Consider the following 15,033-nt stretch of genomic DNA (forward strand, 5'->3'; position numbering starts at 1 on the left):
AAGTTTGTGGCTTGTCATTTAATAGGATTAAACGCAGGGAGACATAGAGCCTGCGATTTTGGAGGACCGAACTAGAACGCGCGATGGAGAGAGCACTTTCCAGCGACAGGGCGTGTCCTGGAACTAGACAGCATCCCTTTTTTCCCCAACAAGTTTATGTCCATATTTGAACACAATAGCGCAGATTTAGAGTTATAAATTCAATTCATTCTTGAAATTCCTCGCCTGCAGCTGCCGTCTGGTCACCTTAAACCGGGTTAGCCTACTTTCCGTCTGGGATGACGGTGCTGTTCTGAGGTAGTTGAGCTAAATCATAAAGTTGACATCCACTCTGGAGCGATCGCTGTTGATTTTTCCCCCCCATTTTTTATTTATTAATGTGGCTACTTTAGCGGAAATTCATGTTCAAGACTGTTAAACTTTATTCTAGATGCAATGGGTGTTAAATCAAGTAGAACCTGAGGTCTGTGTGGAGGAAAAAGCACTGCAATTTCTGGGATATGACCTAAATCAGTGCGTTAGGACAGATGATATAATCAGCAGTTTTTCCATAGCCATGTCAACTAGTTCGATTATCGCAGCTGGCTTGTAGATCGAAACTGACTATTGATCATAGCCCCTCAATCAGTGTATTATCTCCATTTGTATGCATTGATCGTGCTCGGTAACCAGAACTCCGTGTATGCCGGTGTTCCTGCGCCCCCTGCCGGTCCCTGAAGGCAGCGTTTGGCGAGCGAAGTGCCACCGTGTCCAAAGTGAGCATACGCCGAGGCTGAAGACGTCTTGTTTACACTGGTTGTGCCAGGCCCGTAAAAGTCCCGTGGCCCACACCGAAGCTGTAGCGGGGTTTTATTGTTCACGATTTCTTCTTTCGTTACAAGGGTCAGTGTATGAAACCTCCAATCTGGATCGAGGCGGTAGCAACAGGAAGAAGAAGATAGAGGAATTCTCTAGGTCTTCTCGGGAGAAACTAGTCCAGTCGAAGAACAAAATGTTCTCCAAATTTACGTCCATTCTTCAGCACGCTGTGGAAGCGGTGAGTTTTTACTATGGAGTATTTTTCTGTCCTCTGGTTTACTTCTGTGTAACGTCCATTTTAGCTTAAATGGGCCTTCTTTCGTTGCCCAGACACCACACATCGTAACGTCAGCATTAGGAATCCGTTGCTAACTAGCGAGCTAACTCAGCTAATGTTAGCGTTTTGTGTTTTTGTTATCAGTTTGTTTACACCTGTTAGATATTGTCAGGAGTGGCTGTGCTCAATTGCGTGTTTGGTTACAAAATTAACTAACCATTTCCTTCTTTCTATCAAAGTATCTGGATTAAGGTAACCAGAAAAAACGAGTTAGTTGTACGCTAAGTTAGCTGATAATAGCTTAAAAGCTAAGCTAACACCTTAGCTAGCTGTTCCGTTTCAAACAGCAGAGTCTTCTCGTAAGGAGTGATTTCGAAATCAGTGGACATCCTAGTTTGATGTTGCGCAATGTTTGAACTAATATTAAAATGAGAGTGTGTGGGTTTCTCGCTCAGCAATTGTTAAAAGGCTTAATGTTACATGTTAGCCAGCCAGCTAACTAGCTAGAGACCAGCAGCAACCTGCCTGCAGCCTGTTTTCAAGCTGTATTATGTCAAGGATTTGAAAACAGTTATTTGGCAGGTGACCCAAACACTCTGACATCAAAAGTATTGACTCATTCCTATGTCTGACTTATTAAGAAATCTTCGAGTAATTATTCCTTACTCCATGACATAGTTTGTTGTTGTGTACAAGAATGTCCATGGCAAGTGTAGACAGTTATGTCACCTGAAAGTGACCGTTTTTCTCAGTATTAAAGCTTTTGGGGAAAGTGCTGGGCTTTGACAACACACTAAACAAAGTCATTTTGTAGCATATTAGAACCATGTAAGAATGTTAAGATATTAGTGAAAACTACAAAATTATGTCACCGGCCACACATTTTAATAGAGCAAAATCTCTGAATTCTTTGAAGTCTGCCTAAAAGCAACAGTAACGTGTTATTTTGCTAATAATCGTTAATATTGTCTCTCTAGGTCACCCACAAAAACATACATAAAACGTTTTTATATATTTTCTTTTACAGCTTGCCCCATCGCTGCCCTTACAGGAGGACTTTGTCTATCACTGGAAGGCCATTACACATTATTACATTGAGACTTCAGGTAAGAAATGTATGAAATACTGAGCTAATACATGTTTTGGTCATGATAGCCACACGGAGACAGGGGCTTTTCTTGGCTCAGAAAGGGTCTGTGGAGGTGACTACGCTTAACAGTAAGCATGATTGATACACACACAGTCAAAACAATGGGTCTTTGTCACTGCATGGGTACAGAAATCTATGCATTTTCCTCTTATTTCTGACCTTTAGATTACACAAAAAATGTCTAATGTGCTTGAGTACATGACACCCAAATTGTCAAAACTGGTTAGAAAGAGACATGTATATTTTACTCTCAATTATTGTGCTAGGGATTTTCCTTTGGGAGGTGCCAAAGATTTTTTTTAGGCAGGAAAAATCCTGAGACATACTGGCATTGTTGCACAAATTGCTTTTCTTGCGCTCCTTTGTACCATTGATACTGATCTACTGTTAGAACACAATGACAAGACATTGTTTATAACGATCATACTGTATGTACCAGTATGAGTTTTGCAGGTGTTGAGTCTTTGATGTAATATATTATCTGTCAGTATTCAATATTACAAATAAGATCAATGCTAATTGCAGGTTACCTCTTTCAAATTTCTTATTTTTTTAAGCAAGTATTATACATTTTCCTCAAGTGCATTTTGTTATTTGATTGTGACATTTTCTGGTCATGGACTAATCACCTAGTCGCGTAGTACCACTGTGCACTGGCAGTGCAAAGAGAGCGATCACGAGGAAAGTCCTAGTGGAAAGACGTTATTGTGAAGTATGCTGAGAATGCTATGCGGGCTGAGTGTGCATTAGACTTCAGCAGCTCGGTGTGGACCAGAGCATCCTCAGACTGACAGGGCTTCCTTCATGTTTGCCTATAGGCATCTGAGCAAGTAGAATTTATGCACTCTACGTCTGTGTCAGGTTGGTGGGTAAACCCAGTCATGTCACATTTTGACATCTTCCGCTTGACCTGAATATCATGGACCACGAAAGTCTCCTCCCTGTTTTCTTCACTGTTGACAGCTTCTTTGCAGCAGTTCTCGTAGTTTTCCATATGTGTTTATATCCTGTACAGCTGTTCATGTATTTGTGAAAAATGAGGAGAGCTTGCATAGCACACTTTTTAACAATGTATGAACTCTAAAGCAGCACTTGATAAAACAAACAAGGCTTATTGTGTTTTTGTTTTTCAGTGCTTAATGCAGCATTCATTTAGCTTGATGTGACCCACCATGGAGGTCATTTGTGCATAGTTTTATTTATACTTTTGCTCATCCATCCATTATCTATACACCGTTTAATCCTCACGAGAGTCGCTGGAGCCTATCCCAGCCGACTTAGGGCGAAGGCAGGGGACACCCTGGACAGGTCGCCAGTCTATTGCAAGGCCACACTTAGAGACAGACAACCAAGCACACTCACATTCACACCTACAGACAATTTAGAATTTGATTCAAACCTCAACATGTTTTTGGACTGTGTGGGAAACCCAGAGAGAACCCACGCTGCACGGGGAGAACATGCAAACTCCATGCCCCCACCGGGACACGAACCGGCAACCTTCTTGCTGCGAGGCAACAGTGCTAACCTACTGCGCCACCTTGCAGCTACTTTTGCTCATGCATTGTCATATTTATTTGTTCAGTCACAGTTACCGCTGTGGGTTATACTTGTTGTTTTTGCTTGTGTTCCCTTCATTTACTGAATTGAGTTAATGCCATTGGGTAAACAGACCGTTGTCAATAACTCATTACTCAGGTAGTGTGCTGCACAATGGATGTGTTTACATGTGAAAACAGGATTTTACTGCAAAGTCACCTACGAAGCTATTGACAGTGCCAGCAGGATTAGTCAATACTGTTAAAAGCTGTCCTGATAAATTGTTTCGAAAATGACTGACGTTACACCTGATTAAATAGTACTACACTTTAGCTTTGTAGTTTAACAGTTGTTCTTCTGTGCTTGAGCAAAAGTGAAAATGTAGGATTACATGGGTGAAGCATTTAGAGAAACTGCACAAGACACTGAAGATGAGTAAGGCCTTTTTCCTCATGTCTGTTGCTTATGGACAAACTGTTTCTGTGCATTCTCCTGTTAGATGACAAAGCCCCAGTCACAGACACCAACATCCCATCACACCTGGAACAGATGCTGGACATTCTGACTCAGGAGGAAGGGGAAAGGGAGTCTGGAGAGACAGGACCCTGCATGGAGTATCTCCTACACCATAAGATCCTGGAGACTCTCTACACCTTGGGAAAAGCAGATGTAAGGCAGTCATGCTTTGATAACTGCATACAGGAAAATAAACATGTCATAAGATCCTACACATATGTAATATTGGATGAAAGCAAGTGGAAATTCATGATTAGATTAAAATTGTGAGTGCTGAGGATTGCAGTAAGCTAAGCACAGCACAGAGTGTTCAATCAGCTGCAGTAGCAACAGTGAAATCAAAACATGACAGCTGTCACCAGCACTGTGAGCTGCAAAGGGTGCATCTGTTTATTCTACACCAAGCAAATAACTTCAAACATATTGTGTTTATATGATTTCTCATCAGTGTCCTCCGGGGATGAAGCAACAGGTGCTTACCTTCTACACAAAGCTGTTAGCACACATTCGTCAGCCTCTTCTGCCACACATCAACGTCCACAGACCTGTACAGGTAAGAAGCGTTGCAGTTAAGATTTCAGTGTGTTTTTATCGTCCTTCGCCTCTAAATGGTCTCCAAACTGACAGGTTGTGTCCTGTACTTGTAACCCTTATTTTTCTATGTGACTGTCAGAAACTGATCCGTCTGTGTGGGGAGGTGCTGGCTGCTCCTACAGAAAATGAAGAGATCCAGTTCCTTTGTATAGTGTGTGCCAAACTGAAGCAGGACCCATACCTTGTCAACTTCTTCCTTGAGGTAGGTTGTTATGACACTGGAGAGAAAACAAAGTTAAGCTGCACTATTATAAATGTGTGTGTTTGTATATTGGCAAAAATAAGAACCTTACAGGATTTTTAAGGTCATAATTCAGAGGCTATATCTTGCAGAACAAGTTAAAGAGACCTGAGATAAAGAGCCCTGCAGCGACAGATGGGGTGAAGGAGAGCACGTTGGCTCCAGACACTGGTCAGTCTCTGGCAGAGGAGCAGGCCGACCGCCAAGAGGAGCCACAGGCTGCAGCTGCCGCCTCCACCTCCAGTCCAAGCAGTAATAATAACAACAGCAACAATTACAATCTGGTCAGCTCCCTGCTCAACCTCACAAAGAGCCCTGTAAGTAAAACTTCAGTGAGGGTTTCATGGTGATTTACTGTATGGAAAGTTTTATTTTAAAAATTTTTGTATCTTGAGCTGTATACTTGTTTTTCTCCACTCAGGATGGCAGGATAGTAGTGAAGGCATGTGAGGGCCTGATGCTGCTGGTCAGTTTACCAGAGCCTGCTGCTGCCAAGTGTTTAACTGAAAACACTGAGCTCTGTGAGCTTTTGACCGACAGGCTGGTCTCCTTTTATAAAGCCCTGCCACAGTCCATGGACCCTTTGGACATTGAAACAGTAGAGTCAGTCAACTGGGGGTAAATTTCTTTTGCATGTTTACATTTTATAGCCACATATTTATTGAAATCAGAAGATTAATGGCTTGTAAATATTCTCTTAAGTTTTCATTTGATTGGACTTAACAGGTTGCTTAAATAACATAAAATGCTATTTTTAGGGGATATTTTGGAAGAGCTGCATCAAACCTTTTAATACTTTCTCTTTTAGTCTAGATGTATATAACCTGAAGGAGGATGCTGCCGTCTTCACAGGAAAGAGAGCCCTCATCTCCTTCCTGTCCTGGCTAGATTACTGCGACCAGCTCATCAAGGAGGCTCAGAAGGTTTTTTAAACAATGCTGACTCACTGTGTTTTGGTGCCTCATATTGTTGTTTGAATTGACAAAATGAAAGAAGATGTTCTCTCCAAAGCAGCTGTTTTTGTGTTTGAAAGCCACAGAAGGCTGAACTGAATTTTTTTTTTCTTCACTGTCTTCCAGTCAGCAGCGGCAGTGATGGCAAAAGCAGTGAGAGAAAGATTCTTTGTGTCTGTGATGGAACCACAGCTCATGCAGACGTGAGTCCTGCCTTGAATCATCAATCAATCAAACTCGTATTGAAGTTCATAGTTTTGTCAGCGTATTAAAGTAAGTGTCGTGACTGCGTGGTAACACAGGTGGTGTGTTTTTGGGTTCACGTAGGTCGGAGGTGGGCATCCTGACCTCCACAGCCCTCCTGAACAGGATCATAAGACAGGTGACATCAGAAGCACTGCTGCAGGAGATGGTTTACTTCCTGCTCGGGGAGGAGAGAGAACCAGAGACTTCAGCTACAATCGCCCAGAATCCTCTCAGACACAGACTCATCGAGCACTGCGATCACCTGTCAGATGAGGTTCTTATCACTTAGTTATGATTCAGGATGTACCTGTTCATGCTAATGAATGTATCTTTAACAGTCAAAGGTCAAAAGGGACTCACTGAGGCCTTTTTATTGCACTCCATCACATAAATTTGCATTCAAGGATGAAAATACCATGTACGTAGTTTTTTTTCGTGATTGAGTTTTCTAAAGTACCAATGGCCATCTGCCCTTCAAGGATTCTGAGTTCCAGTGAATCATATGATTAACCAAACCACATGAATTTTAATTAGTATCTGACAGAGCCATTGCACACATTTTCATCACACAAAAGAGGGATGAATCATCTCTTTCATGTTCAAGCAGCCACTGCCTTCTTTTCTGTCAGTGAGCAAATACTTGGCTTGCTTCTAAGGGCTTATAGAGCGAGTTGAGCCTTATTCTTTTCTTCCTGTCCGCAGATCAGCATCATGACACTGCGGCTATTTGAGCAGCTGATTCAGAAGCCCAACCAGCACATCCTCCACAGCTTGGTGCTGCGTAGCCTGGAGGAGAGGAACTACATGGAGAACAAACCACAGGAGGAGCGGGAGCCACTGGAGAATGGCCAGCCCCATGATGCTGTGTAAGGACCTGCCTATGACCCCCTAAAACACCCTGAGCTGCTGGATACACATGCACCTTCTTGACGATCCTCTGCACGAACACAAAATTCTGAAAATAAAATGAATGCATCAACTAGCTGTGTTCTTTAGATACGCTTCCACGTTTTCTGCACAATAGATTGCTGTGTGTTTTAAAAGTAGAGTTTGATTCTGGAGGGAGATTGTGGATATTTAACAGATTTACTGTCCTACCAGCACTCTCACTTGTCCTTACCCCCTGTTTTTGTGCAAAAAAAATGAACATGTGCCGGACACATTGGAATTCTGTTGTTGGATCGGTCAGAGTCACTTTTTTGTTTCCCATTTACAAAGGCTAGGCTGTGTATTAACACCAGATTTTTGTTAAGCCCACATAGAATAAATAGTAAACGGACCATGAGGAGATATTGACTGAATAGAACAAAAAGTTTATTCGATTAAAATTGTATACGCCACTTCTAATTGTTGTGAGCTGAGACTAAGAAGGATCATGCTAATGCAACTCAGCTACTTATTACCATAAATCACAGCTGTGAAAAATTGAAATACAATAAGCCATAGTTTGCATGTCTCTTCTTGTATTTAGTGATGAATGAAAATCTCACTTAAGCCATCTACTACCAAAAGACATTTCTTGTCATGTTTTGTATTTGATTGTTTCTCATACACAGGGATTTATTTGTTAGATGTGTAACTGTTTTCAAACTCATGTGTACATTTTGAGTCAAATTTACATATGTTTCCAGAAAAATCCCTTTCAAAGTCTGGATGGACTTCTGTCTGCCAAGGACCTCAAGGCTTCCACAGAAACCTAAAGCACCATAAAATGAACTTGTGGAGTTGTACTTGTCAAGAACAATGCTGACTTATGTGTTTGTAGTATTAGAACCAGTGGGTCTTCCAAAAAAAGGTTCTGCATTGTGTTGACAGATGCACACACCGTTGGTCTAAAACTAAATGGAGAAATGTGTTTTGTTTTTGCTTTATACGTAGTCTGAATCAGAAAATGTTCTTAAATACATACAGTATAAGTAACCTAAAAGAATATGTGTTCTCTCCACAGAGACCTTGAGGAAGATCCACTTTTTGGCGATGACCTCTCTCCAAACAGCAGGCTTTCTGGCTCTGATTGGCTCAGCTCCTCTCCACCACAGAGTCCCGACCACTCAAAGTCTGATGGGAAGACAGAGGTGCACAAGATTGTCAACAGGTGCACAGTCTGCTCATGTTGTGAAAGATGTGACATTGCTTAGCCTGCCCACTTTTTAAAGTTCTAACCTATTCAATACTGTTTTTCTGCAGTTTTCTGTGTTTGGTGCCTGATGAGGCCAAGTCCTCGTATCATGTTGAAGGCACAGGCTACGACACCTACCTCAGAGATGCACACAGACAGGTAAGCGCTCATTGCAGTATGTTGTAAGACTGCTGGAGTTTGTTTCAAGGCTTATGATACACTGGACGAATAATTGTGATGTGTAAATTCACTTTCTGATAGCATTTTTACCTTGTTAACAGCAGTGAGGCAGCTTCTTCGGTACTCTTGCTTATTATTTTTTCCATTGTTCTTCTCAGTTCAGGGACTATTGCGGCGTCTGCCAGCAGTGGGACTGGAGGGGAAATCCAAAGCCTTTTGAGAAGTGTAACTTAGACAGCCCCTTCTTCGAGGGCCACTTCCTCAAAGTTCTCTTCGACAGGATGGGCCGCATCCTAGATCAGGTGCGTTAGCTCCACCATATTGTAAACATCTGTGGTAATCCTGACACCATTTCGATCAACTGCTTGCTTAGGTGTTGAAATGTCGACTGCATTATTTATAATCTATCATTCCACAAAGTAAAACAACAAGACACAGTTTTTTTTTTGTTTTTTTTTTTTAAAAAGCCCTTTTGAAAATCACAAATTCCATTTTAATTCTACTCTGGTCAATAAGGTGAATCCAAGCTGTTTATGCAGCACCACCTGAATCAGAATGCAGAATGCTACTTCTTTCGATAATGTCTATATAGATTATAGAAGCTTCTTCATCTAACTGGAAATTTATGTATAACCAGATACCAGAGACCTGTCTGCATTCGAATCAACATCTAATGTTTTAGGGTTAAGCAGCCATCACTTCTGTTTTTATTGATTTTCAAGACTTGATTTTGTTTTTTATTTTTAAGTAGCAGATATGTCTAAACTGATTTCATGTTCCCACGCTCCAAAATTGTTTCTTGAGCTCTGCCATTTGCAGTTTATTGTAAATCAGGTCCTCTTGACAGGAATCCTCAAAAAATGCTTCTGCTAATAGAAAGTGCGGAGAAAAAAATGGATAGAAAATGCAAATGAGCTGCAGATTATGCAGAGATGTGCGATTTTCTTGTTAAAATAATTATAATAATAATAATGAATCCTGAAGCCCCAAAACTCATTGAACAGATGATGTTAGATGAGAATTGTGAAGATGACTAATAGAGATTCAGAAGTGAAATGCACTTTTTGGCAGCACATGGGCATAGCATTTAGGAAATCAAATCTATAAGGGAGGGCTGTGCTAATTGATGAATCTGCCATTAAAAGCTCCTGACAGGTTATGCTTGTACTTCCATGTACATGACATTTCTCTTTTTTTTTTTTTTTTTTAAAGGGAAATGTCAGGACTAATCGGTTAATTTCCTGTGTTATTTATTTATTTTTTTATCTGATGCCCTCTTTGTCCTCCAGCCCTACGACGTGAACCTGCAGGTGACCGCGGTGCTGTCCAAGCTGTCTTTGTTACCACACCCACACTTGCACGAATACTTGCTGGACCCTTATATCAACCTGGCCCCTGGCTGCAGATCTCTGTTTTCTGTCATCGTCAGGGTAAGACTCCTGTCTAGATTAGAAAGCAGTTGTGGCTCAGGTGGTAGAGTGGGCTGTTCACTGATGGCAAGGGAGGTGGTTCGATCCCCAGTCCCCACCACATGCCGAAGTGTCCTTGGGCAAGACACTGAACCCCAAGTTGTTCCCAATGGCAGATTAGTGCCTTGCATGGCAGCTCTGTCACCATTGGTGTGTGAATGGGTGAAAGCAAAACACATTGTAAAGCACCTTGGGTACCGCTAAGGTAGAAAAAGGAACGATATAAGTGCAGACCATTTACAATTTTATCCATCATTGACAGAAGACACTGCTGTGCCCAAAGCTTTCAATCACTGGTATTTGGGTGCTTGTAGATGTCTTGCACGTCTTGATTGTTTGTGTCGCATCTTGAAATTCTTATATTGTATTTCAGATTGTTTGCTTTGACATGTAATTATGTTTGAGGCAACCGAGCATTTATTCTCACATCAGTGTAAGTGGTTCTAGGAATTTCACTGCCCAGTAATTATGTGAGCCTGCTGCTATTCGACCTGCTTGTGTTGTCACGATACCAAGTGTTACTTCAGTACAATACCTGCCTGTATATCAATACAGATCTTGAAAAGTTACAGCAAAGACCTAAATCATCATGAAAACAATGTAGTGATAGATGACACAACATAGATCTTAAAATTGGGGGTTTTTTTCTTAATATTTTTTTTAAAAAGACAATATTTTGACTATGTCAATGGCAAGCAGTGCAGGATGCGAAAAATAGCCATAAAATAAAACAATAACGTGTTCTTACATTTTCCTTTTTAACCAAAACTGGAGAGGCTCTTCATTCATATAAAGCTCTTCACAAATAAACGTCCACCTTCACATCACATCATACAGCTGCTTACCAAAGATTCAATCCTTGCAGAGATAAGCGGGTGTACTACTCCACTGTACACTGTAATCAACCACTGTCACGCTTTCTGCAGGAATTCAGCTGATTATTTGTGACAGGTGTTGTTGATCTGCATATTTGTAAACACCTTGGTGACTAAGCAGCTTGTAGGCTGTAGTAAAGTTAATGCTGGCAGTGTGAACGCTGTATTAGCATATAGAGATGTTTGCCTTCTTGGTGGGTTAGCTAAAAAGATCCAAGCCAAGTCAAAGAATGATCATTTCCCTTTCCTGCCTTCCTGCTGGTGAAAACTCTCTCAACTCAACTTTATTTGTAAAGCACTTTAAAAACAACCACTGCTGACACAAAGTGCTGTACATCAAGAATAAATATAGAAAGATTTTGTATGTCACAAAATAAATCACACTCATCTGATTTATATTCAGGGCCACAATGAACCTCTGTTGTCTGTCACAACCCTTTGAACAAGTCGGCATGTCTGTTGGCCTGATGCCTCCCTTGATCTGCAGATGGACTTTGTAGTTTTAGTTGCCTCTCCCTGAGTGTCATCTATAAGTCAAATTCCATTTTGGTTCGTGCTTCTGCTTTGTGGGCAACATGAGGTTGGCCTGCAAGAATATTTGTATTTGCAGCCATGCCTGTCATTTTGTTACCGTGAAAGCGTCAATGTGCTGCGAGAGAAGAAGAAAAAGGGATTGGTGCACCCGCTAGGCCTTCAGAGAGTGGAAGCAAAGCGCTGCAGACTCATGTTGCTGATGTGCACTGGAGCACATTGAGGCAACTCACAGAAAATGAAGCTTGTATTGAAACTCTGTCATTTCTAAAGTATCCATGCAAGACTACCTCTGAGCGCAACTACAACACCTCTCTGGCTATTTTCTTCTATGAATCAGTCCAAGTACTTCTCTCTGAAATCCATCCCAGTGGCACACACTGTAAAAGGCAGTTTAGAGACTCATGAAAGCAGCTTCTTGTTTGTTTATGTTGATTACAGTGATGTCTCAAGTGAGTGTAGAAACTGATGTTGCATCATTGCCCAGAAAAGAAGGTACTGCTGTTTTGGTAATTACTTTGTGTTCCTGTTAGGTTGTTGGAGATCTCATGTTGAGGATTCACCGCATCCCAGACTTCACACCCAAACTGCTGCTTGTGAGGAAGAGATTATTAGGCCTGGAGCCAGAGGGCATCAAGTACGTACTTCAGCATGGTTCTGGACTCCTATCTTTTGAGCTGACTCTTGATAATACACTCACCTTTGTGTGTGTTTTTCTTGTAGTATCGACCACATGACGCTGCTGGAGGGAGTGATCGTGCTGGAGGAGTTCTGCAAAGAGCTGGCAGCCATCGCCTTCGTCAAATACCACGCAGCTGCCTCGTCCTCGCCGTAATCTTCCTGCTGTTCAGCCATCTGCCTCGGCCAGGCAGACAGGTCAGGGTGAAACTGGGCCTTTGGGGGGGGTGTGGTGGTACCGGTGGCACAGGGTCGGCAAAAATAATACCACTAACTGGTCATCCCCGCAAGACTGTTAAAGCCCACGCGGACGGGTTTCATCACTCCCCTTCCTCTGACCTCTCAGGTTCCTTGAGCAGGTCAGAGCACAGGCACTGCCCAGCCAGCAGAGGAAGAGGAGGAGGAAGAGGAGGATAGAGGACGAGGTGCAAAGAGATGTTCACTGGACTCTTTTCAGCCTCTGCAATTTCTCTCACTGCCCCCCCACCCCCCTTCCATCTTTCTTTTTCACCAGCCAAATTATGATTGCCCTGTAATTATTATATCAAGGAAAAAAAAGATGTTTGTATATTTATTTTCTGTCCCATTACCACCCATTTGTAAATGTCATTGCCTTAGTGTGGAATCACACCTTTCAGTTACAGAAAATTTGTTTCCTTTTGAAACATTTTTATCTTAACCCCTCACATGTTGTCTGTTTGAAGACAAGAGGCTGTAGAGAAAAAAACCCACTACCTTGAACCCACATCTGTACTTGTAGTTACGTACATAATGACCTGCAGTATTTAAGATACTGCACTCGTGTTTTAAATGCCAAGTCATCTTATTTATTTGTTTGCTTTTCAGGTTGCCTTTTTAACTAGTGTCGTATTAAGATAAATGAATCTAAGCAGTCGGTGTAATGGCTGGCTGACTAAGCAGACGCTATTTACTTTATTCTCATTTGCTTATCTTGTCTTTAAGTGCTTGTGTTCTCAAAGCTCATCCGTAATCACCGTCACCCAAAGATGTCACCATCCATCGCATTTTGTTAAATGACATGGTGAATTTTGCAAATTAAGTTGCACATGGACCTCATTGCATTGCACTTGTTACATTATGAGTTCATTTGTGTTTTGTTTTTGGTTTTTCAGGAAATGTCAAGTCAGCATTTCTGAAAAGAAACATCTTGCTTTGGATTCCATCTTAAGTTTGTGTTTTGAAAGATCCAGTGTTGCATTTTTCACACACCAGTATTTGTTATACTTAAGGAGAGACTCTGTGTTCTTGTTTTTTGTTTTTGCACCCTTTCTCAATAGTTCTTAGTAATTTATTTGCTCTATTCAGGAGAAAGTGCAGAGGAACAGACCTCTTGGTTTTACTAACCAGTGTCTTAAGTGCATCATTAACGTAGGACATACTGTAGCTTCATGCAGTGGTTCCCATCCTTTCGTGGCTTGAGCCTGCTAAACAAAGCAATGTCTGCAATTTAGACTTTGCAGATTGTAGCTTTTATCCAGAATTATCCAAAAACTCAAAAGAACAACCACAAAAATGAGAAGGAAGTCTGACAAAGAAATGATAATTTATCTCATGACTCACTAGATTTATCTCAAAATTACTTTCCCACTTTGGAAACCACTGTACTACAGTATGTTCATAGCTCTGGGTTCCACCATAGGTTATCATGACTACCTACAAGGTGTTGCGTTTACTAGCAGTATTACTTTTTCATCCTGATCTTGAACGACGAGGAAAAGTACTCTCAGTGCCGTGTGTTGTTGGAGCGGGCTGTGTGGTTGGATATTCCCTGGAGGGTGTCTGTAGCTTCAAATCAGAGCCTCGCTTCACACATCAGTGATTAATTACAAAAGATTTACTCTAAATCAAGATGCTACTAAATGTAACTTTGCTTTTTGTGTTGTGTTCCTGGCGTGGATGTTTGTATTCTGTTAGTGGGTCTAATTGGGGTTGTTTGTGTGCGTGTGTGGCCTCTTATTGCTGAGAATGGACAGTCATTCATTGAAGCCATGAATCCCTGGTGTTCAGCCTTGTTTTGTTTTTTTCCCCTTTTCTCCTGGTCCCACCTCAAACCCATCCCTCAAGCACCTAAGCTGCATTATGCAATTGCTTGCATGGAATCAGATTTGCACATTGTCTTCATCCTTGTTCGTAATGTAAATATACACAAAAAAGGCGCTTTTTTTTTTCTTTTTCCAAATGTTGTTTCATGAACCAAAAAAAAGTAATGATCTAGGATGTACCAGGAGTAACATTTCTATTTTAATGGGAAACTTTTTTTAAAACTGTCAATCATGCACATTTTTTAATCAACTATCTTTCCAACTTTTTATGTATAGCTGTATATTGTACATGTACAATAGCAATAGAGATATACTACCTGGTGTAAATGCATGCTCATACATTATTTTTCTTTGTTGGAAAAAAAAAGAGAAAAAAGGCAGTCCAGCCATCTGTGATGATTTCTTAGCTGTCAGCACTTTGGTCTGTGAAGACTCTGACAGGGAGATAAGATGCCTTACTTGACACTGTGGATCTCTGAGGACTCCTAGAATCGATGTGTAAGGGGTTTCGGCTTCACTGCAGTTTATTGTTATCTTATTATGCTTCTAACTCTTATGTTACATAGGCTTCTGTTTGGTTTGTGAAGATGTACAGGACTCAGTATAGTCAAAAAAAAAAAAATCTGATGCCAATTGATTTGTGTCATCTTAGACCAATCACTGTATCATGTTGCTGCATCTCATCATGTTCATCGCTGCTTTCCTCTGGTGTGAAGAGGGACGACTCGTTATATCTCAAGGCCAGTTTGATTGTGCAATGCATCATTGAAACAATAGGGTAAGGTGCATGCTCACTCCTCCTGC

The 15,033-nt window shown here is 41.3% G+C and overlaps 1 protein-coding gene across 1 annotated transcript; it reads left to right on the forward strand.

The window, feature by feature from the left end:
- Positions 1-724: 724 nt before the first annotated feature.
- On the forward strand, positions 725-14,343 carry fhip2a (FHF complex subunit HOOK interacting protein 2). Its single transcript, XM_008299101.1, has 17 exons — positions 725-1,036; positions 2,103-2,181; positions 4,264-4,433; positions 4,729-4,833; positions 4,954-5,076; positions 5,208-5,432; positions 5,537-5,733; positions 5,924-6,038; positions 6,195-6,271; positions 6,396-6,588; positions 7,017-7,180; positions 8,263-8,409; positions 8,502-8,592; positions 8,772-8,915; positions 9,903-10,043; positions 12,022-12,125; positions 12,212-14,343. The coding sequence occupies exons 1-17, from the start codon at positions 992-994 to the stop codon at positions 12,321-12,323; spliced, it is 2,232 nt and encodes a 743-aa protein (XP_008297323.1). The 5' UTR covers positions 725-991; the 3' UTR covers positions 12,324-14,343.
- Positions 14,344-15,033: the final 690 nt, after the last annotated feature.

The sequence above is a fragment of the Stegastes partitus genome, unplaced genomic scaffold (genome assembly GCF_000690725.1).
Source record: "Stegastes partitus isolate 25-593 unplaced genomic scaffold, Stegastes_partitus-1.0.2 Scaffold1, whole genome shotgun sequence".
NCBI classification, from domain to species: Eukaryota; Metazoa; Chordata; class Actinopteri; family Pomacentridae; genus Stegastes; species Stegastes partitus.